At 48.4% G+C, this 27366-nt stretch overlaps 1 protein-coding gene across 2 annotated transcripts; it reads right to left on the bottom strand.

The window, feature by feature from the left end:
- Positions 1–338: 338 nt before the first annotated feature.
- ARHGAP19 (Rho GTPase activating protein 19) lies at positions 339–25873 on the bottom strand. Of its 2 annotated transcripts, none has more exons than XM_040072001.2 (12): positions 25799–25873; positions 13374–13639; positions 9335–9415; positions 8783–8992; positions 7999–8225; positions 7397–7483; positions 6388–6453; positions 5467–5655; positions 4689–4787; positions 4015–4107; positions 3475–3543; positions 339–3070 (listed from the first exon to the last, which is right to left on the bottom strand). In XM_040072001.2, the coding sequence occupies exons 1-12, from the start codon at positions 25858–25860 to the stop codon at positions 3014–3016; spliced, it is 1506 nt and encodes a 501-aa protein (XP_039927935.1). In that variant the 5' UTR covers positions 25861–25873; the 3' UTR covers positions 339–3013. The 2 variants fall into 2 exon arrangements, with proteins under 2 accessions (XP_039927935.1, XP_039927937.1); XM_040072003.2 differs by lacking the exon at positions 25799–25873 and adding an exon at positions 16412–16460.
- Between the last annotated feature and the right edge of the window lie 1493 nt (positions 25874–27366).

Raw genomic sequence — 27366 nt, 5'->3', positions numbered from 1 at the left:
CAGAGAAAAAATTATTCATTTGATACATTATTTATATAAAGTGTTCTTTGTAAACCTGATTTCCCATCACCCTGGCTGACAGCAGGGGGAAGACAGGAAAAGAAGAGGTCCAACTTCATACTTCCAAGGAAAAGACAGCCTGTCTGGGCACCCTGTATCATGCAAGTATCCCAGAGGCTTTCAAGCCCTAGTGCCATGGGAAGCTGGTGGGCAGCACCTCACCCCCACACTTAAGAGTAGTAGCTCTGGGCTTCTAAGCAGACCTTTCCTTCTTTTTGAAGGTGGATTGAAGTCCTTGTTATCCCAATGAAACTGCTTAAGCCACCAAGCAAAACCACTAAAAATAAAAGCATTTAATGTGGTGTTTTCACATGAACACACAGAAAGGCAACAGTCTGCCTTTCAGTACTGACACAGCGTATATAAATAAGGACAAAGATTAAAAATACTTTGGAAATGATAGACTCTGGGAACAGTTAGCGGCTGCTCTGGGAAGAAGCATCCTTATGAGTCATTGCACACTGCAGACAAACAAGACACATCCAAGCATGACTAAAACTCTCCTGTGCCTGGGAGACAGCGTGAATGCATTGGGACTGCAACAGCCAAGGTCCTAGGGGTGGAATCTGTCAGCCACCACCATTATCCACAGCATGGAGAGCCCAGAACCACAGTCTAAAGCCCAGGGCACTGAACCCCTCCCGGGACTGCCCTGTCTGGAGATAGCACCCACCTCCTTGGCAGGTAGGGCATCTGACACATGCAGAAGGCTTGGCCATTGCCCCATAGATAACTTTTCTTAGAGCTGAACAAATCTCAGCTGTGCCAGAAGCCAGACAGAGCCCCTGAGCTAGAGCCATCAGTAAGGAGGGACAGTGGAGAGTCACATTTGTCTCATCTATATGGGAGCAGTGTCTTCAGTTTTAGGTACAAGACTGCCTTGCCAAGTAGTCACCCCTACAGAGACATGTGAGATACGCCAAGTAAGGACAGCGGGGGGAGGAGGAGTGAACAAATGCTTCACCTAGCAATTGTCCCCAGTGCAAGGAAGAGCAGAGATAGCAGGAGCAGACCCAGCTCTCCCTGTGCTGCCACTTGACCTTTGTCTGTGCCTCATCTCTGCCCAGAGGCAAAACTGAGATTCCCAAGTCTCTGCTAACAGGCTGCAGGGACAGGGACAGGGCAGAAGTGCAGTCAGAAAAACGCGGTGCCTTTTGGAGAAAAGCACATAGACAGCTTCAGCCTCTGGAGGGAATTATTACAGACACATCCAAAAAGCACATACTACTACCACAGCAAACAGCCTCTGCCCTTCCTCACAGCATCATCATCAGTCTGGTCCCTGAAGAACCACAGGTCTTTGCTGTGACAGAGGCTCCTAACACCAGCAACTCCCAATTCACACATCTACAGTCCCCCTACCCCCTATATTTTCAGGGCTCCAACTTGGGGTCAGACTAGGGACAAGCATCCCTGATAAAGTATCAAAAACCACTCTGTGTACAGAGCAGCACAAAGATTTGCATCTTAAAAAATAATAATAATTTAAAAAATTACAATTAAAAAAAGTGACAAATTCCAGCTAAGCTGCACAGGGCTCCAAAGCCCTGTTCTGACAGCTCCAGCCAATCAGACTGAACTCCCTGCTCATATCCCAATATTCACACCTCCTGCCACCAGTTGTTTCAGAAAGCTGTCAAGAGCAGAGCTCTAACTCCTGCTGGCTGCTGGTTCTGAAGGATTAGAAGACAAATATAATTGGATTCCAGAGATTATTTGCTTTGCCGAGAAGGGCTGAGAAGTGTTTAGATGGTCCTCCGGCTGATTAAATCTTTATTTCACAGTAGTGATCATGTGTGTATCCTACTTAAGAGTGCTTGCAGACAGGTTCTTGGCAAGACTGGCTTACTGGAGTACTTTGGCTTAACGAGGCCACTGACACTGGCCAGCTGTGACTGGGGTTTATCCTGTACCTAGAGGGTTTCATCTCATTTCTGCAGCTCAGACCAAAGAGCTGAACCCAGCTTTAGCCCTTTCCCACAGTTTAATGACTAAGCAGCCAGTTGCTTTACCAGCCATTCAGATATCTTCAGCCAAAGCCTTTGGCACCTTTTTCAGCACATCACAAATGGATGGAGCCCTCTCTTACCTCTCACCCTTTCTCTTTCACACACAGCCACAATATTCTGCCTGCCCCAGGCACCCTAACTTCCAAAGACTAGGCTGTTCAGCCCCAGATGGCCTTTGTCAGCCTCCTGCTCTCCTCAGCTTAAGCCTCCGAGGGTGAACACAAAGCTAAGACACTCCTTGTACAGAACTGTGCCACTGAAACACGAAGGCAGTAAGAGCTGCCTCCAGCTCACGCTAAAATAGAGGGATGAGTTCATTGGGGAAGCTGCTTTCCACTGGCCCTGCTTGAAAAGATGGCATCCAGAGCTTCTCCTTCCAGGCCCATCCTGTGCTCTGTTTGTGCACTTCAGCCCTCTGGAAACGGCAGAGCAAAATGGAGCCAAGAAGAAGCAGAGAAGGGCACGCCTCCAGAGGAAGACTGGAGTCAAGCTTAGATGTCAGGATGTGGGTAAGGGCTACAGCCCATCATTCTCACTGCTTACAGGGGGGAGGAAGCAAAAACAAGCCAACATGTTAAAAACTCAGAGCAGAAAAGCATAAAAATACAGCCTAGCAACATTACAGAGAAAGCTGGGAGTGCACACAGGGCCCTGCAATGAACAGGGCTCTCCTTGTAAGCAAGCACTCCAGCTCTTCCCAGAGCCAGCAGGTCAGACATGCTGCACAAGTTTTGGTTAGATAGTGGTTTGCCCCATAGTAGAATGAAACACAATTTATATACAGAAAGAAACAAATCCCTGCAATCCTTGCAAAGTTTCAAGAGTGCTGCTGTGTTGGTGAGGGTTGCTGTAAGCCTGCAGCACTCCCCTCTCAGCGCAGCACATTTTCTATTCACAGCTTGCGAGGCTGGGCAATCCCCACCCATGCACTGGTGCGAGGCGGTTCAGAGGGATGATGAATCCTTGGAAAGCAGGCGGGCTCGCATGCGTCTACAGGATCCCTGTAGCAGAGAATGAGAGCAGTTGAATGCTTGAGACACAGAATACCACGCAAAGAAAGGCGGACATTATCCCTCTGCAAGGACCCTTCCCTGATTCAGCCTCCCACACCTTTTGCTAAAGCTTTATGAGGCCGTGAGCAGACAGGAACAAACACAGCAGCAGGTCTTGGGCTGCCCCAGCCTCTTGTCCCACTGCCACCCTGACAGGCTGTTAGCACTGCCCTGCAGAAGGGCTCTAAGACCCTTCAGGGTCTGGTTTCCCCCTGCAGCTCGGCATGGGGCAGACTGCTACGAGCTGGGGCACCACAGCTGTCACAGAGCCTTGAGTGTGTGCTGTCACCTCGGCAGATTTCAGCACACCAGGTTCTCTGCGGGAAGAGGAATGGTAAGGGGAAGTGCCTCACCTCTTTCTGGCCTTCCAAAGACTTCAGCTTCGCGGGGGACATATGAGCTGGAGAGCCACATTTCTGTAACTGGACAAGAGAGGGCAATAGGAGTAAAGAGGTGGTGAATGAACTGGCATCCACAGCCTTCCCTGGGAGCACCCTGTACCACCAAAGAGCATCTATCACCCAAATCCACTCTTGGTTTGTCTGAGCCAAGGGACAACCCTACTGCATAAGGCAGCAGTCTTTGTACAACCAGTGGAGGAGGATGAGAGAGAGGGAAGGGGGCACAAGACAATGGTCCAGGGCAGGACACAGCCAGAGAGACAAGACTGGAGTAGAGGCCCCGTGCTGTCATTCCTGCTCTGATGCTGCCCTTGCCATCTGCTCTGCTCTGCTCAGAGCAGCTTGTCTGGACAATATTTTATCATACAGAAGAAACTTTGCACCCTTCTCTTGGGCAGAGAACAGCTCCCCAGGGACTGCTGAAGTTGCAGTCAAACTCCCCTCACACACTTCCCCACCAGCAGCTTCAGTGGTGCTGGGAGCAGCTCTTACCAGCTGGACATTCTCTTTGCTGACCCGCACAGGCTCTGGTGTGGTATCTCTGCTCTTCCTCTCCAGGATAACTGGAGTTCCCAAAACTTTCCGCTGTTGTAAGAAGAAAGGGCTGTTGGCTAGTGCTTAGAGTGCAAAGTGGAAAAGAAAGGGAAGGAGCAGGATGCATTCTGGTAAGCAGTTGAATGCTGGGAAAGAAAAAAAGGAAGCCAAGCTGGGACAAAGATTGCAAAGCAGAACCACCTGAAACACCACACCACTATGCTGAGCCTACCTGATTGTAAAGGGTTTGGGAGCTGAGGTCTGCCCAGGAGCCCAGCCTGTCAGAAGCAGGTACATGCTGCTGTAGGGCAGCCCATAATGTGCTAAAACCCGTGCTAACATGTGAGATTACATGATCAGCTCCCTGTCAATCCTCGTCTGATCTCATCTCAGGAAGCAATCAATTCTCCAGAAAGATGCATAGATGTGTTTCAAGATAATTACGCTTTACACAAACAAAGCCTATTGTCACTGTGCTGCCTTTTCTGCCCCAGTGGATCTGTGTTGTTTGGCATGGAATACTTTGAGGATTCCCTACCCTTTGAGGGTCTCATTCAAGGCAGGGCAAGTCAGAAGCAAAAAGCAACATCAGAAATTCACAGCAGAGAGCAAGGGTCAGAGGCTGTTTTTACCTTAATGAGGCCGCTGAAGGAGCGCGAGCGGGTGCGTCGCGGTGCTGGGGATGCGGGCACATCAGAGACAGGAGTCAGAGCTGTTGGATGCTTATTAAACTAGGAGGAAACATGAGGACAGTTTGTTAGCACAGTTATACCTGTCCCTTACTGCTGTGTGCTGCTCTGCCTGCTGTCCCAGAACTCAGTTTCCCTCCTTCACCCCCTAAAATGGAGAAGCAGCTCAGAACTGCAGGAGAAAGAAAGCAGAGGAAGGCCACACCTTCCACCCAGGACCACAGGGAGTTTGGATGCAAAGGTTCTTTGTGCTGGCTACTAGATTAACAAAGCAGCAGATGTTGGGAGCAGAAAGAAGGCTGGGCAGCAGCTGGAGACTGGCAGTCATGACTGGTGCTGACCATATTGACCAGTCTGTCTGGTGCAGCAAGTTGTCTGAGACCAAGAGGAGACCAGTTTGTCCACTCTCTGCAAGCAACAGGGGAAGAAACTTTTCCCTTTCTGAGGGAGGAAGCTCAACAAGGCCATGATCAGGACTGGGAAACTGCTGGCTAGCAAGTCCTTAGTTTGAAAAACAGAGCTCAAAAGCGCTGCTTGGTACAGCAACATCCAGGACACCTCCTCCTCCTGTCTTCTTACAGCTCTGCCCCTTACACAGCCCAGAGCCCACTTTCCCCAGCCTGCTCAGGATTAGGAGCAGCTCTCAAGGCCCTGTCTTTAGCCCCGTGCCCAGGATTGTGCTGACAAGCATACCCCAAGATTCCTTTCCTCCCCACACTACCTGCCGGATAAGCTTCTTCTTCTTTGCAGAGTCAGGCATGTTGTGGACGTGGTGGAAGAGCTCCTTCAGTGCCTCCTCCGTGCGCTGCTGGGTCTCCTCCTGATGGCAAGAGTCCAGGCGGCTTCGCTTCTGAGACTTGAGGGGCTGCAGCTCCTTGGAGCCAGAAGACGTCAGCAAATCCAGGTCGTCCTGGGAAAGCGGAGACAGAAGTCGCTTGCCATGCTTTAATCCCAAGGAGCCACCCATCTGAGCCAGGCTAGGAAGAGTCTCATGAGCTGTCTCAACCCCAGTGAATGCACAGGGCTGTGCTTTCCCTACCCCTCTGCAGCAGCACTGCATCAGCAGGCCCCGTGCCAGGAAGAGGTGACAGCAATACAAAGGTGACCCCACTGCTTCTTCCCTCCCCTCCCAGATGCGAGCTGCAGGAGCCCTTCCAGGCTTGAGAAGGGTCAGTGCAGCTCCTCGCCATGCATCTTCCCTCTTCTGCAGCTACATGAGGCAGGGAAGTGTTTGCTGGCAAGACACAAATGTTGTCCCAGTGGCAGCGAGTAGCCTTTATCTCAGCACTTCTGCCAAGCATCCTGGCCATGGCAGCAGGCATGTCTGTCTGTTTGGAAGGCACAGCCCTGTGAAGGAGCAGGTGCTGCAGGTACTGGGCACAGAGAGCAGGTTTGCTGCTAAACGGGGGCTCGTAGCTTTCCTTCCCTGTGCTTTTGATTAACAGATGCTTCAACTCTGTCCAATTTCCCTAATGCAGCTGCCTGCACTACCACACCATATGCTTCTCTTGCTCCTGCCCTCTGACAGATCCTCTTTCATGCCTTGGTTTGTTTTCAGCTTCTATCACTCACAAAGATCCCTTCATAGCATCACAGCCGCTGCCCTTTCATGGAGGGCAGGCGCTGCATTTGCTGGCCTTACCTTTGACGTGTGGGCTCTGGATCCCAGGTAGTGTAGCCTGGCACACTCCCGGATGTACACCGGAGCCTGTGAGCAGAGAACAGGCCAAATGTATGTTTAACAGCTCTGGCCTTGGGGCAACAGTGGCTCCAGCAAGAGTTGCTTTTCAACCACGCAACACAAGCCATTTGTATCAAGACTCAGCCATTCCTGGCAAACAAAGCCATGGAATTTCATGTCCCCTGTGCACTCCCCGTTCACAGACAGTATCATTTACATGCAGACATTCAGCACAAGTGGAACTCAGAGCAGGGAAAGTTCCTGTGGAACCCTGTTCTAAGTAATTAGCTCTGTGCCGGCCAAACTGGGGCCTGACAAAGAAGGTAGAAGGGGAACTCTCCACAGGAGGACTCTGCAGTGAGCTGATGCCTCCAGTGACCAGGAAGACCCTGAGAACTGAGACTGAGAACAGGCCCTGAACAAGAGACTGTCTGTTGTAGAAACATTTCCTTGGAGGAACAGTTGAAAGCCCCACACTCCTGACTGTCCTTCCACAGCACCCTGCTCAGAGCTGGACAGTGCCTGTAACAACAGTGGCCTGATGACCATTTGCAGAGAAAGTCACAACAAAACAACCCACTGCATCACGTATTCTGCTCTTGGCAGCACTCAGGCAGGACAAATCCCTTCCATTTCCTTATCCTGCCAGAACCTGAGTGCAGCCTGGTGTGCACCTGCCCTCGGGAGCCAGGTTTCCTGCCGGGCAGCAGGTGCTGGTGTCCAGCAGAGGGGAGTGTTACACTGCACCGTGCTGCTAACCTGCCCTGGGAAAGCCACCTCCAGGGCTGCCTGCCCAGCAAAGACCTCCTCCCTAGTCACTACAGGAACAGTTTCTTGTAGAAAGCCTCCTTCTCCTACCGCAGAAAAGAGCCCACAGAATATACACTCAACATGTGGGATCTGTCTGGACAAGGGGCATTCAGTCTCCCGGTGATGGAGGCAGGAGAGCGAGATGCCAAAGCACACTTACCTTGAAGAGCTTCTGAGAATGTTTGATCATGAAGGTCACTCCATTGTTTAGCTTTGTGATATTTTCCTGAAGGTCATTTGCTGTCACCTGGCAAGGGGACACAGCCAAAGGCACATCCATTAGAAGGGGAGGAGGAGGGGTCTCTTTTGGGACACAGACACACGCAGTGCCACAGCAGGAGATCTACTCTGAGGTGACACACAGGCTGGGCTTATAGCACGTCAACAGCAGAGCTCACAGAGCCAAAGTTGCTCTGAGAGGAGAATCAGATAAGTCTGTGGCTAAAAAGTTCACCAGCAGCATAAGAAACCTTGAAGAGAGATCTGCAAGGTTTTTCTGGAGCTGACATTCTAAGAAGCATGACTGTGCTGTGCTTTCAATTTTACTGGAAAAGAAGATGCATAAATTGCAAATGAGACCCATGGCAGGTCTGGGCTGAACACTGGGACTGAGTCCTGCCAGGAGGCTCCCACCTCTCCATCATAGCCTCCAACCCTCATCATTGTGTCAGTACTTAACCTTCTCCTCTTGGTTTTTCCCCTGCCAAGCCTTTGCTTTTTACCTTGCAATATCCCACCCACAGACACTGAGGCATTGCTCACATTTCTGGGCCATAGGATGTGGGGTGCAAACATGAGGGCAAGGTTGTGGGCAGACATCTTGTTCTTGTCCTGCTTCTTGGCAGTCTGGTAGAGCAAGTCCAGCAGCAGCTTGAGCAGACTGCGGTTGGGAGCGGGAAGGATCAAAAACAGCAGCTGGAGGGCTTCAATTTGGCGCTCTTTGTCTGGAGTGCTGGTCTTATTCCCCTTCTCATCAAACAGCGTCAAATCTGCCGAATCACAAGGCAGAACATGAAGGATGTACATCACTTTCCCTCAGAGCAGTCTGTTGCAACTGCTTATCCTTTTCTCTTCATATGCAGATCTCCTACAAACCCCTGCACAGTTCTTGGCCCTCCATCTCTCTTCCCCCCAGCTCTCAAACTCCCCACTTGATGTGTTAATCTATGCTACTCCTCCCACAGAACAACAGAGCTGCTAAGAGCAGTGATAGCTTGAAGGCAAGATGGAGGAAGTTCACGTAAGGTAGTTCAATAACAGTTATTAAACACATAGAAACCACAGCTTGCTCAGAGTCCCGGACATAAGACAGATGGAGACCCAGGTTATCACTGTGGGCTTTACCATTGTGGTATCTGAGAGAAGAATGGTCTAGACAGACTTGGTCTGATTCATTAATCAGCTCTAGTCTTTCCATCACCAGGCTGAGGTGGCAGAAGAGTCCCTCTTACGCTGCCTTTAAGGAATACACTTCACAGCCTAGTGTGCTTTCCAGGAGGCGAGTTCCAGTCCTTCTGCCCATCACTGCCTCTTGCTGCCCACTCACCTGCAATTTTGAGGTGGGCATGGAAGTGCTTGTGTGTCAGCAGCGGCTCTGGTAATTCACCCAGGAACACCTTAAGTAGGGTGGCCACATCGTTGGAATGAAACTCTCCAGAGTCCAGGTCAATATCTGTACCACTGTTCAGAGCATCCTTCAGGATCTGTTGCCTGATGCTGTTGCCTGGCACTCGAAACAAGCCTTCTGCTCTTAGATCTGCTCAGCAGAGGGGAGAAAAAAGAGCACTGAACAATCAGAGGCTGATTTCCCACCTTCTTACTAAAGTAGTTCTCTCCTCTTTCCAGAGCTTGACAGCAAACCTCAGTGACTGCATTCAGGGACATGACTGCAAGCTGTCTCCCATCAGGAGAGAAAGTCCTTGTACAGAGGGAAATAGACCAACAAATCTGCTAGGCAATTCTGGGGAACAGTTGCCCAGTGCAGCCCCAAACTCCTGCTGCTGGAGAGCTCAGAGCTTGTCGCTGTCTGCACCAGAGGCCTGAGGTGGGCCAGACAGACACCCATTGGGACAGGAAGACAGCAAACAGAGCCACTTACTTTTGTGCAGATACTCGATTAGCTGGGAAACCTGTGCAATGCCTTCTTCTGTCAGCGGCGAGCCAAACACCACCCCTTTCTCTGCAGAACAGAAGACAACGTCTTCAGGCAGCTCAGAACCCAACAGCCACAGAAATCAGTGCTCCCCAAAGAACAGGATTTCAACATGCAGTGCACCAATGAAGGTCACAAGGACCCTCACAGACGTGAAATATCACTAACACTCCAAAATAAGTCACTTCATCTACCATGCTGTACTCACATGGGCTCCATCATCCTCCTTCTTACCTCACTTTGTAATTACAGCTTTTATCAGCTAAAGCAAATATTCTCTAGCTCTTGAAGAAAAAACAACACCAGAAGAGATGCTTCAGTTTAAAATGGCATAGAATTTGCAAGCCTAGACCTTATGAAAAGAGCAAAGTGGGAAATAATGGGAAAAGATGTAAGAGCCTGGACAGGCCTGGTGCCTGCCACATTGACACACACCACACCGTGAAAGAAATGTCCAGATTAATCCTCCCTGTGGCTTGCCATGAAGTGGAGGAGAAAGAAGAGCTGGAGCTATGAGTTTATGGGAGGGGCAAATAAGCACTGCTGGGGGGGGCAGACATAATCTGACTGGCTCACACTAGCTTCCTTTTCAGGCATGGGTAAAACATGGAATTTCCTCATCGCAGTGAATCTCTCTTCCATGTCAGCTGCCCTGGTCTGAGTAAAGTATGAAAGCTGAACAAGGCAGAAGGAAAGTAGCAAAGCAATAAGCTGGGCTCCTCTTACTCTTAGAGTCTGTTCCCATCTCATGGGTCTGAGATTGGGCATGAGCTGCCAGCTCTAGAACTCCAGTAAATAACACAGGCTATAGTCCCAAAAGATGGAAGCAAGTGAGCTGAAAGGAACGGGATCTCTGCAAGAAACGAAATATTACATGAGAAGTCCATTTATGAAGGGCATTTGTTGAACCAATGTAGAATACTCGTCTTGTCCACAGAGGAACTTCCCAGGTGAGACAGTGATTATCCAGAAGGCCAGTGTTTTCTAATAAATGCACCCTTGCTACTGAATGGATTTTTCTGTCGAACACACAGAGCCACTATGATCTGCCCCTCAGGAAGTGGAGATGACTCCCAGAAACTTTACTGGTTGCAACCAGAACTCTGGATACCACACTTCTTCCCTCAGATGCATATAGGTTTGGACTGGAGACAAGATAGACTGTACCACAACATGCTGACTGGGACTGAGAACTGGAACCAGGTACAGAGCTGGTTTGTCCTGCCCTTGTACTTAGCTTTCAAAGAGACAACTGACATAAGAAAAGAATATCCCTCCCTTCTCCATGACCAGACTGCCAGGAACATGGGTCACTTCTGAGGGCAGGCTGGACATTTGCACCCTTTGCACTGAAGGTTTCTCTCCTTACTGCTGCAGCTGACAGCCCAGCAATGCAAGCAATGCAATGGCTGGTCTGATAGAAGTTATCTCCCTGACAAGCTTTCTCTTGCTTTCCCCCCCTCCTCACCCCACATATCATTTTGATTTTACTTGCTTTTGGTCTCTTTTACTACAGATCTTACTGCTCTGTAGTGTTGATACTCACAGCATGTGGGAGAGACCTGGTTAACCCAATGCACTTCTCTACCAGCCATCCTGTGTAACTAAATTTATCCCGCCTGAAGAATGTTCTGCTTTCTTACAGGACTTCTGAAATATATGGTAAGCCACAAGGAACTCCAGCCTCCTGTTAAATCAAGAACTTTCTGACCTCACTCTGATAAAGCACATGCTTCAGTCTTGCAAGAGAAAGGAGGGCATTGCAAACTCTTGATCCACACGAAAGATCTGAAAGGTTTGAGTGCAGAGGGAGAGAATGATTGGCAAAAGATTCTTATCCTTGAAGAAAACTAAACTCATTAGACATTCAATAGATAGAATCAACAGTGGCCAGGAAGGAACAGAAGAGGAAAATACATTTTCTTGAGACACACAGGGACTGACAAATTTGATTTAGTTTTGAAGTCAGAAGCTGGTATCTGAATGTGAATTTGATTCTGAAAGAAACTTGAAAGACGTATCTGGAGAATGGATGCTGCATTACAAAGGCTTAGATCTTATTGTACTATTGCTTCTGAAACTAAGCAGCAGCATGAGATTGAGTTTCCTGATGCTCAAAGATGTTGTAAGTATTTGCAGTTTGATCAGCTCTGAGCTCCATGGACCTTGGCCTCTGGCTTTGAAGAAATAAAACTTGTTTGTTCTAGCTGGTCTATAACATGAAGAAAAACAAATGATAGCTCCAAGATGAAACACGCAGTACATGAAACTGATTTTCTCTGTAGCCACAAAGTTCTTTTTCTCAGAGTTCGGCCAAGGAGTTCACAGACAGTGCCTGTCAATGCTGGGAGACACTGCTGTTGCAGCCTGGGAGTGCAGCCAGCAGACTTGGAAACATCTGCTAGCTGTAGTGACACATGGCCATGGAGACATCTGAATGGGGGAAGGCAGAGCTCTTGGGGAAGAGAATTAGCAGGAGACGTCAGGTCTGATAAGAGCAGTGCTCCAACAGAGTACAGATAATTTAATAATAAAAAAAAATTGAGCTGGAGAAAGCTCACCAGCCCCTGCTGGAAGGTTTTGACAAGAACATGGGGGTTTCCATACACAATAAGAAAACACTTTCAGTTTGGTTACTCATTCACTTGTTTGTCAAGTGGCAAGTGTTGGAACTTAAGGTGTCCTGCTACCCTCTGGGAAGAGGCAGAAGCAGTAACAGGTATGGGCACAGTCTAACTGCAGTTCAGGGGCAGCACGAAGACCTGTTATGAAGCAGCAAAGTAAGTCACAGCAATATTAAGTAATTCTCATCTAAGGATGCTAAAAGACTTGATTTGAAGTCCTTTACTTTCCTAGGGTGAGTGTATGTAACAGGATTCTTGCCGGGTCAGACAGAAGTGGAGGGCTGAAGCTGCCACCAGAGAATTCTGCCTGATCAGTGGGGCTGCAAAGCTCTTCCTTATGAAACACAATGGAGGAATAGGCTTGGTAGAATCAGAAACACTTAGAGAAATTATATAATGGTTGAAGACCATTAGAAAAAAGAAGAAAAAAGCGGTAGTCAAACTATGCCATAGCAATAGCTCCCTTCTCTGAGATACAATAGCAGAATTGCTCAGAGGAAGGGGAAGACTGATCAGAAGTGTTCAGCCTCAGGCTGCCAACATCTGAAGGCAGCTCATAACTTCTCTGCCAGCAGCCAGCCAGTCTAAACTGGGAAATCAGAGCTGAGGAGGAATGTGAGAGGCCCAGATGGAGACTGCTTCTGTCTAGATGGGTGAGAAGGTTTAACTGAACTTACCAGGAGAACCAGGCTCCCCTTGAGTGTGGGCAAAGGCGGGAGAAGACATACACACCTAGAACACCCTTTTAGTTTCAACAAAACAGAGTGGTGAGTGCCAGCCATTGAAGAGAAAAGGAGCTGAACACAATTACGCTCAAAAGAAGACTTCTGCAAAGGGCCTGGGGCTAATGTTTCACAACCAAAACAGCTGAACTTGAGAGGAGATAAGAATAGTCAGTTTAGCAGAAGAAAACTCCAGTGGAATGCTTGTCTAAGAGAGAAAGAGAGATGTGTCACCTCCCGGAATTGAAACTGGGCTTCATCAGTCAGTCTGCAGAGTTTTGTCACTGACTCGCTGGATTGGGACATGGATCAGAGCACCACTAGCATTTGGATGGAAGACGCTTACAGATTTCTGAGCTGCACAGTGGGCAGTGGACTCACTGAAGCCAGCCTGACATACACCACAGCAATAATACCAGAAGAAGGATATTTTCAAAGTGCAGGGCATTTCTGGGATCAATTTCCTGGCCTGTTTTGCTCCTTTCTAGAAGTGGCAGCCCCAGAGATTGTGAAACTGTAGTATTAAGCATTCCACACAAACTCAAAACTACAGGCTGAAAGTTTTGTAAACTGAGTGCAATAATTGATTATAGCATCACTCTAAAGGTGGGCACCAGACTTCATGGCATCCATACTCACCCTTGCGCTTCAGAGATATCAGAGAACGAAAAAATCCAGAGGCTGTGCTGTTTGCCCCAGGCAGCTTTGGGTCCTCCTCTCCCATTAGCTGGGCCAGCTCCGCCCCAGGCAAATCAATGAGCCTGGTAATGTTGCTGACAACCAGCTCTGTGAACACCTCTGGTTTTTCATGGCGAAGCTTTTCCACAAAGAAGTCAGGATTGAAGATGATCGGCTGGCTGCGGAGGGAGGAGTCATTGCAGATGACAAAATTGCAGATGGCATCACTGAAAAAAGGGAAAGAGGGGAAAAAAAATAACTCCTCATCACTTTGGTTTTTACAGCCAGCTGGTCTGCCCTGAAGGAGACATCTGCTGACACAAGAGTTACCAGTCTACACCAACAGCACTGTCTGACTTTGGTGAGTGTTCAGCACAGCACAGTTACATTTCCCTATGGAGCAAAATAATTTCTGGACTGTTAGTACAAGACAGCCTAAGACTAGCACTCCACGGCGTGTTGGTGACATAGACAACACATGGCAACACCCAATGAAAACTTTCACTACATCTGCATCTCTACTATTTGTTTCACTGCATCTACATCATACTAGCTCTGGCAGAGATGATACCCAATATCTTACATTAGCTTACTGCTTTAAGTCATAAATAAGTTTGGTTTTATTTCCCTTCCTCCCCAGAAATACACTCCCAGTGGCCTGAAAGTCCAAAAAACAATCTATTTTTTCATGGCCAGCTTACACTCATCGGCTCCCATTGCCATTCTATCATACCTACTTCTCTATCAACAAATAGATAGTTCCCATGTCCTGGGACTTTGTTTTTAAGGTCATAAATGTGTGTAACACTGAACCCTCAGTTTTGCTTGGGTGTGGTCAAATGTTCCCAGGTGACATGCTGCCAACCCTTTGGTTACTGCTCTCTGAGTCTGGAGTGAGTCATTGTCATGAGCCGTGCAAGGTCAGTCTTTGAGGAACCCCTACTAACTTTTAACCGAGATCATCCTTTTTCAGCTCATCTGGTTCTTACCTGTTTGTCATCCCTACATGCCCTATATCTGACCACCCTATTCTCTACTGACACCTACTCTCTTCATTTCATAGCTTCCCATGTGGCTTGGGAAAAGGAATGAACCCGAGACACTGCTCTGCTAAGAGTTATCTTGAACAGGTACGAAACTCTACCAGAGGATAGGTACATTTACCATGTTGAAAATCAAATCAAAGAGTTATCAAAGAGATATCTCATGTTAATCAGCACTCTTAATGCTCATACTTAACTTTTATCTCAATTTCCATCTACCTCTAGGTCTTCCATTACTGTCTTCCCACCGTTTTCATGTTTCTTAAGTCAAGCACACAGGCTAGTTGCCCAGCTTGCCTCTCCTGCCACCCTTTTACTTAAAGGTGAGAATTAGTGTCATTATTCTCCAGTCACGAGCTACTGTCTTGATTTCATACTCAGCTGTGACAGCCTGGCTCTGGGAATGGATATGCCAGTTCTTCCAGGGCTCTGGAAGGAGGATGCCTACCCATTCAGCTTGCACATACTGTGTGTGTTCACAACATTCCCCGATCCTTTAATCATTCTTTAGCTCCTATATAATACTTTCCACTCTTTCTACACCCGTCCTCAGCTGTGAGCTCTCACTGGACACCATTTTCCAAGAGCAGCTGCCAAGGGCACAGTTAATAGGGATGCTGTTCTTATGTACCAGGGATCACATCAGTCTCTTAGATGCAGATGTGGGGCAGCAAGTGCTCTGCTGAACACCCCCAAGCCCATGAAGGCTTTCCCTTCAAAACAGGCTTTTCTACAGAAGACTGGAGCACCTTGTTCTTCCCCTCCTCACTGCTGAAGGGTGGAGGCAATGCCATTGTGTTCAGACCATGCTGGGTATCCCTGCTCAACACAGCTGCCACCAAAAGCATTCACAGCCCATTGAACCTCACATCCATTGGCTCCAGAAACAGAACACTTCACTGCTTGTTCAGAGACCTTAGCATCTCCCTGTTCTGATGTAAACTGACAGTAACTCATGACAGGAGAACATCAAAGCACATACTGGCAAGTCACCTGAACTCCAGCCCACCTCTGCACGTTATCTGTGAACCCAGCAGTTATCCGAGCTACTGCTGTACGTTTTTGACCTGAAAGACTACCCCCAGGACTTCCAGAATGCGTGATCAGAATAACAGAACAGAAGCTGGGACTCGGGCTCCACAAGAAGAAAGATACTCGCTGAAACAAGAGGAAATGAGGCTCTCAGCAACTCTTGTATCGTGAGAATCCATACCAAACCCCCTCCCCTTCACACTGTTCTCCATGGATGCCAAAGATGCCTTCAAGAGGATGGAGAGGAAGAAGGTCTGCAAGGCAGACTGCAAGGCAATCTGCCAGGTCATCTAAAATTTTAGAAAGCTTTTAAAGGCTCCCAGCTGCCTGGCTCAGTGGCCTAGCAAGCACACCGCTGACTCCAAATGGGGGCCATATTTTGCTGAGCACCTCCCAGCCTGTTTTTCAGCAGTTTGTTATCTGCAATAAATCAAGACCAAAATGCAACAACTCTGTATCAGCTGCCAAAAAGCAACTGCCAATTGATCTGATCATATTCGCATTTCATTGCATAGGGCTACAATGCACAAACAAGTGCCAGCTCTGCCCACAATGTGGAGCAAGCCCTTTGCCTGAAACCCATGACAACTCATTCTGTGGCAATACAGATCCTGAGAAGGGTTAATAGCAAGTGTATAGGCCCAGTGACCCTGCCTGCAATGATCCGTGCACTGTTATTCACTCACTAGCAGTTTTGTTTCCCCACAGAGAAGATATGCAAATACTTTGCAGCAGTTACATCAAGCATCACAGATTATCTCTTCCCTCTGACAATTAGATATCTAGATTCACAGAAAGAAAATTAAACAATTTTGTCAACTAGCACTGGCTGATATGACTTCTCTGCACAGCCCGTGTTACAAGTCGCACTAAGTCCAACAACATTTAATGCAAAAAATAAATAGAATAAAGTAAATTTCTTACATGAGTGCTGAGAGCTTTTGAAGAGGCATTAGGAAGCAGAGACAGGGAAAAGAACTTGCTCCTTGTTTCCAGCAACAAAAGAAACCTGCCTGTCCCAGCACAGCCTATGCAAATTCCACGCATGCTACGAGACACAAGGGCGCATTATTGGGTCTGAAAGGCCCCCTTGGCACACACTGGGCATCAGCCTTCACACAGGGACAAAACAGAAAAGAAAAGCTGGACAAATTGATTCATGTCTCTTGCCAAAGGCTGCGTAGTTGGAGTTTAACTGCAAATAATTCCTACATAGAAACCAGGCTTTTGAATTAGGACCAGCGTGGTATTAAGTGCTTTCCACCTGTATCCAAGAGGAATCCACAAAATAGTTCCAAGTCTACCCTGTGTTTACCATGAGTAAAGCCATGCAAACACATTCCCAACAGCATCCAAGCACAATCGGTGTTACAGCGCTGGCAGGACAATAGCCAAGTCCCTTAACTGCACAACCCCGTGCCCAGAAACCTTGCTGGAAACTCTCTGTGTCTGCCTTTCATACTTTCAGATCCTTTCAAAGACAGATTGGCCCCTCAGAGCTGGAAACAGCACCTGGCCATTGCCATGTGCCGTTCATCCACTTCAGGACTCCTGTTCCACGTTTCTCTGGATTCCCGTCCAGTTTCCCTGCCTGCTGCAGCTGGGACCAGCCTTGTATACGCTTATTGTGATATGGCACTTCAATGAGCTACTTAATTTTGAAAGGTCACTTTATTAGCAGCTCTTCCTCGCACAGAAAATTTGCTTTTGTATCATTATTGCTAATCAAAATGGAAATGTGAAGCAAACCCCTATTTCTGAGCAAAGATAAAGCCCCCACTGGTTTTACACACAATAACCCTGCCAATCCTCACTGCTGCACACACCATAACCTTCAGAAAGAGCCATGTGCCCCATCTGCTGTTTTCATGTTAAAAAAGAGAGATGGATGTACTCTACCTACACTCACAGTTTATATAACGGCAGCAAAGAGGAGACAAACATGTATTCATGGAGTTTATTGCCTTTTTTTTTCCTTGCTTGCAATTACAGAGTTATATTTTCTATGTGCTGTGATCTCAGATTGCTTTACGACACGTCAAAAGACAGTAAAATAAAGGAATGAATAGCTTCCTTTCCAGTCTCATGAATATAATCAAATCCCAATGAATAATAAAACCTTGTTCTAATAGGGTTGTGATTAAGACAGCAGATTTTAAAAAAAGGGTCCTATATTGTGCTGAGATTCTTGCCATTCTAGTATCCTTCAGAGGCAAAGCCTGTGATCCCAGCCAAGTCACAAAGAAAGCTGTCTGTCACACACAGCGTTTTTGCTTCAGGCATGACAGCCCCATCATTTCATGGGGAGTGGATGGTGCAGGAGGTCAAAATCATGATGGATCAATTAATCCCTAAGGTAACTAGATCCAGGCCAGGGAAATGCCTTGGAAACTAGGACAAAAATGAGACTTCAACTGCCAAAACCTGGTGATCAAACCTGTGGTGCAAGAGCTCTGCAAGCAGGCAGATTACTTCACGTGGCAGCAAGCTTGCATTTGGATAGGTGAGATGGAGCTGGTTTAGTGGCTTTCACAGATTTGATATTGTTCTAAGTCCACACATGTGACAGAAGAAAGGTTTGAGAAACATGAAATAGAGCATAAGGAGAACAGAAGGCAAGAAAGAAAAGGAAGAGCTACCTTTGGGGCAAGGCATCAGCTGTGTTTGTCTAGCTGGGAAAGCAGATACACCGAAAGCTAAAGATTTCGCAGGAGCCTGATGCGTCTAATTCAGTGGGCAAAATCCATCTCCAGTGCCATTTGGCACACTTTGTGTGTCATCACTGTGGCCCTATGCTTCAGACACACCACAGTAGACAGGTTTTACCATAGAGGTGTAAAAGGATTAAAGAGCTTTTGAAAGTAAGGCAGGTAATAGAAGAAAATCTCTCTCTATAATAACAAAATCTTTAGAATATAAGAAAGAGCCAGGCTGCTACCAAATACTGAGAGTGGGGTGATAAGCAGGCAGTGCTGAAGAACACAAAACAGGAACAATTCTCTGCCTGACTAAGCACAAAGGGACACGGGACAGATGCACACAGGCTCGGATTTCCCCAGGGAGGGAGAAGTAGCATTGTTTCCTATGTTGTGCCAGAGTAAGGAATCAATTAATGAGGATGTCTGAAGACAGTATTTCCAGAGCCAGATAGGAGCCATCCCAGATTTTGCAAAGAGATGAAAGAACCATACTGGAATTATATGGAATCATTTTAATACAAAAGGACTAGAAGACAAAATATTTCCTAGATTAAAAAAGAATAAAAAAATAAAATAGTCTAATGGAAATGGATTGCAGAGAGACTAGAAGTGACTTCACAGTTAAAGTTGCTTTGAGGGCTGTACTTCAGACTGACATTCTTGTAAGATGGTGTAACAAAGATCATAGTCAGGCCTCAGACTTGGCACCCTAACTCTTCACAGGAAGACTGATAAGCCTCTGAAAAATGTCAAGAAAAACATGCAGTAATTTTTGCCCAGGGTTATACTCATAAGGTCTTCAGGGGCAGAGTCCTTTTGTGATGAGTACACAGTGCACAGCACAGTGGCACAGTGGGTGCCAACCCTTGCCTACAGTCTCGAGCCTTGACACAAGTAAGCCTTATGAGATAGCGCTGCCTTTTTAATTTTTGCTTTGCTTTCTTCACATTTAAATAGCTTACACAGAGAGATTCAGCCTTTTGGCTGTGAGAACCAGATAATAATATACAATTTAAACAGCAAGGTGCTGGTAAGAAAGCTGCTGTCGTGCGATGGTGGCCTGTGCTCAACAACCTGGAACGAATACAACTCTTGGCCACCTTCTGGAAACCAGGTACACTGGTTATCCATGTCACTGCTATCATCTATGAATTCAAATTCTGTGTCAGTAAAGGACTGGGAGTAGATCTTGGCAACATTGGCTATGCATCTGCGATGTGAAACTGGAGGAGATGGACTTATCTGAAAAGATAAAAGGGTTGGGAGGGATGGGGGTCTGTGCTTTGGAAGAAAATGAAAACGCAATATATTACCAGCGTCAAAGAAAACAGAAGTAGCAAGACAGCTTGATATACGTGAAACATCAATAAATTTGCATTTCAGCATGAAACTTCTCAAGTTTGACCTGAGTAAATTCTTTGTGATATTTTTAATAATAGCCACTGGAATATTTTAAAGTCAATCAAGCAGTACTTCAATCAGCCATCACAACATCAGAGCACCCAGATGCTTTCTAGTGCTAGGGGGGAAAGAACCGAGGGGTGCCTTAGAGAGGAAATGCATGTTGACTGCACTGCTCCTCATCAAGTCTCCTTCCCAGTGCCACCACCCCAGGTTCAGGTGCTCCCACACTCTGTGATGGCTCAACTGACTACTCAAGACCCTGTAAAAAATGCAGAAAGGCAGCTACCACCAGAAATCCAGTAATTTTACATTAAAGATCTGCAAGCTCATATGTCTGCCTTAAGATCAGATTAACGCAGTTGAACAGTGTTAAACAGGAATGCTGCTCTGATTCTCATGCCTGTCAATGAATTTGTGTCTCTATTTTAATATAAACTCCTACTGGGAGAAGCAATAGAAGAACAGTCTTAGATCCAATCCTGGTTTCACTGAAACCAGCACCGAAACAGAATCTTTTTAGATGGCAGCAGCTGCCTCTTCTCGTTACTGATCTGCTCACTTTTATCACTGTGGCATTGGGAACCTCGGTCACAGCTGGGGACTCCGCTGTGCTCCGTGCTGCACAAACAGAACAAAGGCAATACCCTGTCTTTAGAGGGCTGATAGCTAAATCTGAAATGAATGCTGGAGGGACAGAAAAGAGAAGGAATCCCAAGAGAAGAGGCAGCACTATCAGTCAGCATGACTGATAGAACTGAACTCTGCCAGCTTTTCTGTAGACACTATTAAAAAGGAGGGCGAGGAAGGACAGGAAAAATAATCAGGTCACACTGCAGACGTTCAGAAGAAATCCAGCTTTTGCGCAAGGGGCGACATGGGACTGAGCATAAAGGAGCTGGTTTGAAAGCTATCAGGCAGGGACAGCTGGGACATGGGGCTGAGGAGGCAAGAGCTGAGCACCACACACTGGCTGGGAGCTGCTGGTGAGGCAGAGGCAAGCCAGCAGTGCCAGGGAGCTGGAGAAGCTTGGCAGTGCCACAGGGCACTGTGTGGCACATTCAAACCCTCACTGCAGGGTGGGACACAGCCTGAGGAAGCTCCACAACAATTTTCCACCAAACATCTGTCTGGTGTACGCCCAGTGAGCTGGTGGGTACCTTCCAGTTGCCAATAATGATAGCATTCCTTTGCTCTTCTCATTTTAAAATGTCTTTATCCTCTTTATTTTCCCATGTTGAGTGTACTGGATGGAAGTCAATAACAGGCATTGCCCAAATCTGCCTATACTTCCCTGGCCTCTAGCAGTCCAAAATTGCTGCATGCACCTCTGATTATCACCCTTACCCTTGAAGGTAAGAATCCAAGGGCTTCCTTCAGAGGCAGGATGAAATGGAGTTCAGAGGTGAGCAAAGACTCACATCTAGATGCTTCTCAGTCCAGTAGTTCCAAGCTAGTGTCCAGGTCAGAACACAACTACCATCCCATCTATAAACAGCAACCCATAACAATCAGGTTTACTTCTGACACGAAAAAGCAAGCAATTACACAAAAACAACACAGCAAAGTCAACAAGCTACTGTAGCAACCAGTCTGGGAACTCAGAGCAACCCAGCAAGGCAGGACAGGTGTTTTCCTCCAGCAGGAAGATACCCAAAATTGGTGGCACCAGTTGGTGCCCAGAACACATTTGGGAATCCCATCCCACTTTCAGCTGGTAGACTGGTGCTTGAGCAAAGCACCAAAATTTGAGTACAGTGTGCTGCAGCACTCACAGGTTTGCTTGACTGCAGTTGCTTTTTCTGGACTGAGAGGACACTGAGACCTGGGTCAGGACCCACAGCCAGCTCCTCACAGTACTGTTAGTGAGGTTTTGTAGTCACAGCCTGGCAAATACAGAGGACAAAGGTACCCAGGAATCGCAGCTCTTGGTTTTTGTTCACTACAGTTCTGTAATTCCACAGCGCTCCAGAGCTGCAGTGAACAAGCTGCATCCTTGCATCTGTGTTTTGTATCACAGTGGTGTTTGCAAAGGATGATAGCACATCAAATCCCTCCTCATCAGCAATCCTCTACAGACATCACTGAGTGTGTCAGAGGCCACATCCCTTGTTCCAGATGTGTAAACTCTTACAAGCTGGAACTGCGATGAGGAACACCTGGATGCATGCCAGCATTTAAATAAGCTGGTGACATCTGGTCAGGGCTGCCGAGGCACACAGATAAACAGGCTGGGCCCGCCACAGAGCAGCACAGCATGCGGCACCAGAGAGACAGAGATACACAAAACAGCCCAATTAACTCACCAAACTGAGCAGTATGGGGGCCTAGGGCTTTTGAAGGGGATCTGGGCAGGCTAAGATGTCAAAAACTGCAATACTGTACACAGATACCAGAATTCATATGACAATAACCCACAGCATCATTTTATGCAACTCTGGTGAGATACAGCTTGTCTTCCCATCCTGCCTGACAGTTCATCTCTGTCTGGATCAAGTGTGTTTCACTGCAGAGCCCAGGGAACTGTGATATATTTATACATGCTCCAGGGGCCACTCAAGAGAATGCAGAGTGGCATGTGCATGAGGAGAGCTCCAGAAACCCCCAAGAGCTTGTGAGAGTGTTCTGTAAAAGGCTTCCTGCTCTCCAAGGCACAGAGAGCCACAGCATGCTTGTCTCCTGCTATAAGACAGCTTGCAAGCAGAGCTGTAGGAATGCCCATATGGAAGTCCCAAACCATAAAGCTATGTTTCAACCTTGAGTATGAGCTCCAGAAAAACAAAAAGGAAAACTAATGCCATTTCCCCTGAGAAATTCCTGTCTCTGAAAATCAGAGCTGCCACATTACTGTTCAAGAAGAAAGGATGTTTTGGCTGGAGTCCAAATTATTAGAGCTTTATAGGCCAAAAGCAAACACATTAAAAGTTCCTGTAAGCCAGCTGGCAGGCAATTATTAAGCAGCTTATCACATTCCCTGCTATCTATAGTTTCTGAAAACAAAATTTATGAGGAAACTCTAGATGACTTAATTGCAGTTACCTAGCGTAGAGGTGAGAAAGGCCAGGAGTCTAGGAATGAGGGTATCGCACTTTGGAGCAAAGGGCCCCATGCTCCTGCCAGACAGCACAGTAAGTGTAATTAATGCACTACCAGAATGAGAGGTCAGGGACACACCAGACCGGTGAAGCTTAGAAAAACTTCAGCCTCTTTATCCCACCAAGCAGCCACATTTCCTCCCCTTTCTCTGCCCATGCTGATTCCAAGTCCCCTGTGACTTGGGAACACAGGAACCCATGGTGTCAGTCGCTAGGATCACGGTGCAGGTTTGCTTACAGCCTGCACAGCAGCAGCACAGCAGGGCTGTGCCTGAGCCCAGCAGAGCGGAGGGCAAGGAAAGGGCCTCGGCTCCCTGCTCCTGCCTCCAGCTGAAGGGCGAGTGAAAATGAGATCCCACAGAACCAGCTAGGTCCAAAATAACCAGAAAATACAAGGGCTCAGCTGTGACCAGGAGCCCAATGCAGCATACAGAGGGACAGTATTTCCAAGATGGACTTGACTCCAGCACAACCATTTGACATTAGCCAACATTTCCACGCCGCCCCATCTCCTTCCCATCTGTTCATGTCACTTATTAAATCAACACACGCTGAGGACTTCTGACCTTTAGGACAAGGCATTTGATTTCCCAGCAGTGTCTAGCACTCAGTGCTTCAGTTTCAGACTGAACTAAATGCCCAGCACCTTTAAAGGAGTGGTAACGAAGCTCTGTGACATTTTCATAGGCGTGTAAATGTGCACACAGCAACAAGGAAACAACCAGGCTGGCAAGGAGACCCAGATGCTGCTTTGGGCTATGTGGGAAGCAATGTTCCCCCTTCACGCAAACAGACAATAAACTGAAGTGTAGCAGAACAAGGATCCTGTTGTCAAAGCCCATCCTACTCTGGATGGGAACAGGACAGGGTGTTACATGCAAACATATAAAAATACTGCAAATACAACATGGCCTTGAGTTTGGTTCAGATGCATACCTCCCCGGACTTGGACTGAGGACGGGGTCAAACACTAATCTAGGTCTCAAAGATTCTCATGAGGGCTGTGGAAAAGGGAATGTATGAATAAGATTGTCCCCAGCTCCCAGGCTATCTTCAGAGAAAAGTAGCCATGTGTTCAGACTTGGCTTTAACTCTGAAATCAACCATTTTTTCTGCCTGACCCTCAGCAAGTCACTTTGATTTTTTGCCATCAAGTCATGTTTCCAGTGAACATTTTCCTATTACCAGTAAAACACAGATGGCAACTGTGAATGGAGTTTCATAACCTGTTTACGATGCAAGCTCTTAATGTCCAGTTGTGCAGTGCCACTCTATCAAGCCATTTTGGCAAGATGCTTTATAGTTTTTTCCAGCTTCCTCTAGACCCATTGCATTTTCCCCTTCTGCTCATCCCACCCCTGCCACATCAAATGGCGGACATGAGTGCCTGGCAAAGTGTTTAGGCACTCCTTGAGTTGGACATAAATGCATTAATTAAACAGACAGATGTTTCTCTTTTGAAATTGAGCACTCTGGCACACTGCAATTTTCATTCTCTGTTATGAAGAACCAGGGAGAGGTTAGAGAGACCACAGACAGAAGAGACACCCACACAAACCATCTTTTTTCGTGATCAGTAACATTTGGTAAGTTTAGGTCAACCAGCTTTTCATTCCAGTCCTTAAGTCAGCATACTATGATACCACATGCACAGCATGCAAGCTTTACTAGCTAACTTGCACTTCTCTCCAGATGAAAGGCAACAGGGGCAAAAGCACAAAAGAAGCAAGCTTTGTGGTGTGTGTGGTGATAGACCAGCAAAGCAAGAGATCGATTTTCTAGCGCTACCTGTGGGCGACAGGCAGTGCTGGAGGAAAACTTGTACTTCAGGCTTTGCGTTAACATAATTGTTTGCAGAGGGTGGGGGATAAAGAACGGGGGAATACATCCTAAGGACTACTGCCAACATAGAAAAAAAACAAATCTAGTCATTTAGGCTGATCCAGGCCATGTTAAAAATGCTTTATTCCAAAAGGGCATTTCAAGTGTCAGCTGTAGTGAGCATCCACATCCCTTTACCAGGTCTGGCATTTTAGGTACTCCCTGCCCAAATACACTGCAATGAGCACCATCTCTTCATCCCTCCTGCCAGGGAGGGATGAGTGCTCTGCCCATCCCATGCACCACAGCAGTGCCCCCAGATAAGCAGAGCAAGTGCCATCGGGAAGGGCCTCACTCAGCAGAGAACAGGATGGCACCACTGTGAATCAGGCTGAGCATAAGACTTCAGTCCTCAACTGAATTTATTTACCTCAAGAATTACTACTCAGCTTGCAGCTACACAGCACACATACAGGGGGAGAAAAAAAAAAAGACAGGGAAAAAAAATACTGCAGCCTTTTAACAGCCATCCGACACAACGGTGTTCTAGCGAGGTGCTCACGCAGTCCTCGCTATTTTATTGCGGCAGTAACAGAACGGTGTTGCATAGAGAAGTATGAGCTAAAGGTGAACTACGTGAAGCTGACATCGCTTGTGTGTTTGAAAGCCAGAAACGCGAGCAGAGGGGACAAAGCAAAGGAGGAAGAGGGCTGGATGCGAAGCGAGTCTATAGAGTGCCATCACCCTACCAAACCCTGCAACTGCCAAGCGCTCGGCGCCGGCTCCGCGGCTGCAGGAGGAGCGAGCCAGCCCGGCCGCAGCCCGGCAGAGCTGCACGGCGGGCACGGCGCCTCGTCAGCCCCCGGGAGCACCCCCCGCCCGGGGCGGGATCTGTCCCCTTGCAGAGGAGCGGGCGGCGCTTCCCCGCAATGCAGCACCGGGATGCTGCGGGGAGCGCTCCGCCGCCGCACAGCCCGCGGGAACACGGGCACCGCGGGGACACGGGGTCCCACCGCGACCCCCGCCGGATTGCGCGGCGGCTCGGCCGAGCTCCGGAGCCGCCGGAACACCGAGTCCGACAGCTCCGTTAAGGTGCCGGGGCACCGGCGGACGGCGCGGCAGCGGGGACGGCGCGGCTCGCACGGGCAGCGCCGCAGTGGGCGGGCCGACGCGCACAGACCGGCTCTTGCCCACCGGCCGGTGCGGGGTGCCCGACCCGTATGAACGGCGGCGAGGGGCCAAGGAGAGCGCGCCGCCGGGACGGGGCGAGGGGGTGTCTGAAATCCCGCTCCTACCTGCCGCCGCCGGACGCCGGTGCTCCTGCCGCCATCTCATACCTGCCGCTCCGCCTGCCCATTGGCCCGCCCCGCCCGCGCTGCGCGACGCTATTGGCTGCGGCCGCTACCGCCCCGTCGCTATTGGCCGGTTCGAACGGGCAACGGCCGATCCGCGCGCACGAGGGGGCGGACGTGGGGGAACAGCCACCCGTGCGGCGCGCGGCCTGCTGGGAGTTGTAGGCCGGCGGCGCAGGCCTTCGGCGTTGCCTCCCGGTACCGCCGGGCACCCCGGTACCGCCGGGGCACCCCGGCACCGCCAGCCTCGGCCCTCGGCTGCAGAGCGGGTACCGCACCCACTTCACTGCAAGGAAACGCACACTGTGCCCGATGGACCCCGAGCCTGCACCAAATGCTCCAAGAGGCATGACTTACACCATGAACTGCAATTCCCATGTCGGCTTGAATGGTTTTTTATCACTGCTCTCCATCAAGGACAAATAGAGAACATAGACACTGGAAGAGCAGTTTTATTCGCATTTTCCCCCTTTGTGGGTGAAAGCACTTACCGTGCTCACAGCCAGGGTCGCTGTGGCCCTGCACACTTGCTGCACCTGCAGTGCTCAGGTAGCAACTACAGAGAGACAACTTAGAAGCAATTCAAACTCTAGTGTTGAGGGGACTAGGAATTAATGTAATATTTTTTTAATTGACTAGATTTCAGCTGGAGTGGTCCCTTAGCACTTAAAACTACACAATTAATTATCTTGCTGCCAATCATTTCAGCTTAAACACCAAAGCTCCTCTTACACTGCTGTCCCCAGGAGGGTTTTCCCATCCCTGCACCACCCGTGTGAGGAATCCCAACTTGCAACAGGGGAACCCTGAAAGGTGCTGCAGTGTGCTTGGAGGATGGGGTGATCCATCTGGATGTTGGCTGGACACAGGCCCATCGGGGCTGTCCCTGAGTTTAAGCTTTAAGAATCAGGGTGGGTATTTGCAACTGTCCCAGCCAGCACTGGGGGCAACCAGTTAGTCCTGCCAGCCCCTCCTCAAACTGATATCTGCAAGAGTTAAGAACCCTTTGTGACAATGTCATGCACAAGTGTAGCTCAATTCTGGTACTGCAGGAAGAAGGTGCATGGTTTAAGACCCTGCTAGGTGAAGAAACAGCCTTCAAGCCATCTCCCAGCTGGAGCAGCAAAAGCCAAGCATGGCTCTAAGTCCCCTTGTGCCTCTCCATACGTAACTGCAAAACTGTTGTGGTAGACAGCTCCAGGAGGCAGGACCCACACCAGCCCTCACCCTGCCCCATGTCAGAGAGATGTGCTCAGGCTCCTGAGGGCCCCCAAGACGCAGCTCTGCTCCCTGCCAGGGGCAGCTGCTGGTGGGGAGCAGGCTTGACATGCAGCCAGCCTGCTCAGGCAGGATGACAACTCCTTGAAGAGGCTTTCCATTGCATTACATGATTAATTAGCTGATTAACAAGATGTTGCTGCAGTGGAATCTGTTCTCTGGACTCCGGCTCAAGTGAACGCCATCCTCAGTTCTAAGAAAACTCTCCTGCTCCATGCAGGCACACACTAATT

Source organism: Hirundo rustica, chromosome 8 (assembly GCF_015227805.2).
Source record: "Hirundo rustica isolate bHirRus1 chromosome 8, bHirRus1.pri.v3, whole genome shotgun sequence".
NCBI lineage: Eukaryota > Metazoa > Chordata > Aves > Passeriformes > Hirundinidae > Hirundo > Hirundo rustica.
This window is presented reverse-complemented; position numbering and strand designations above follow the sequence as displayed.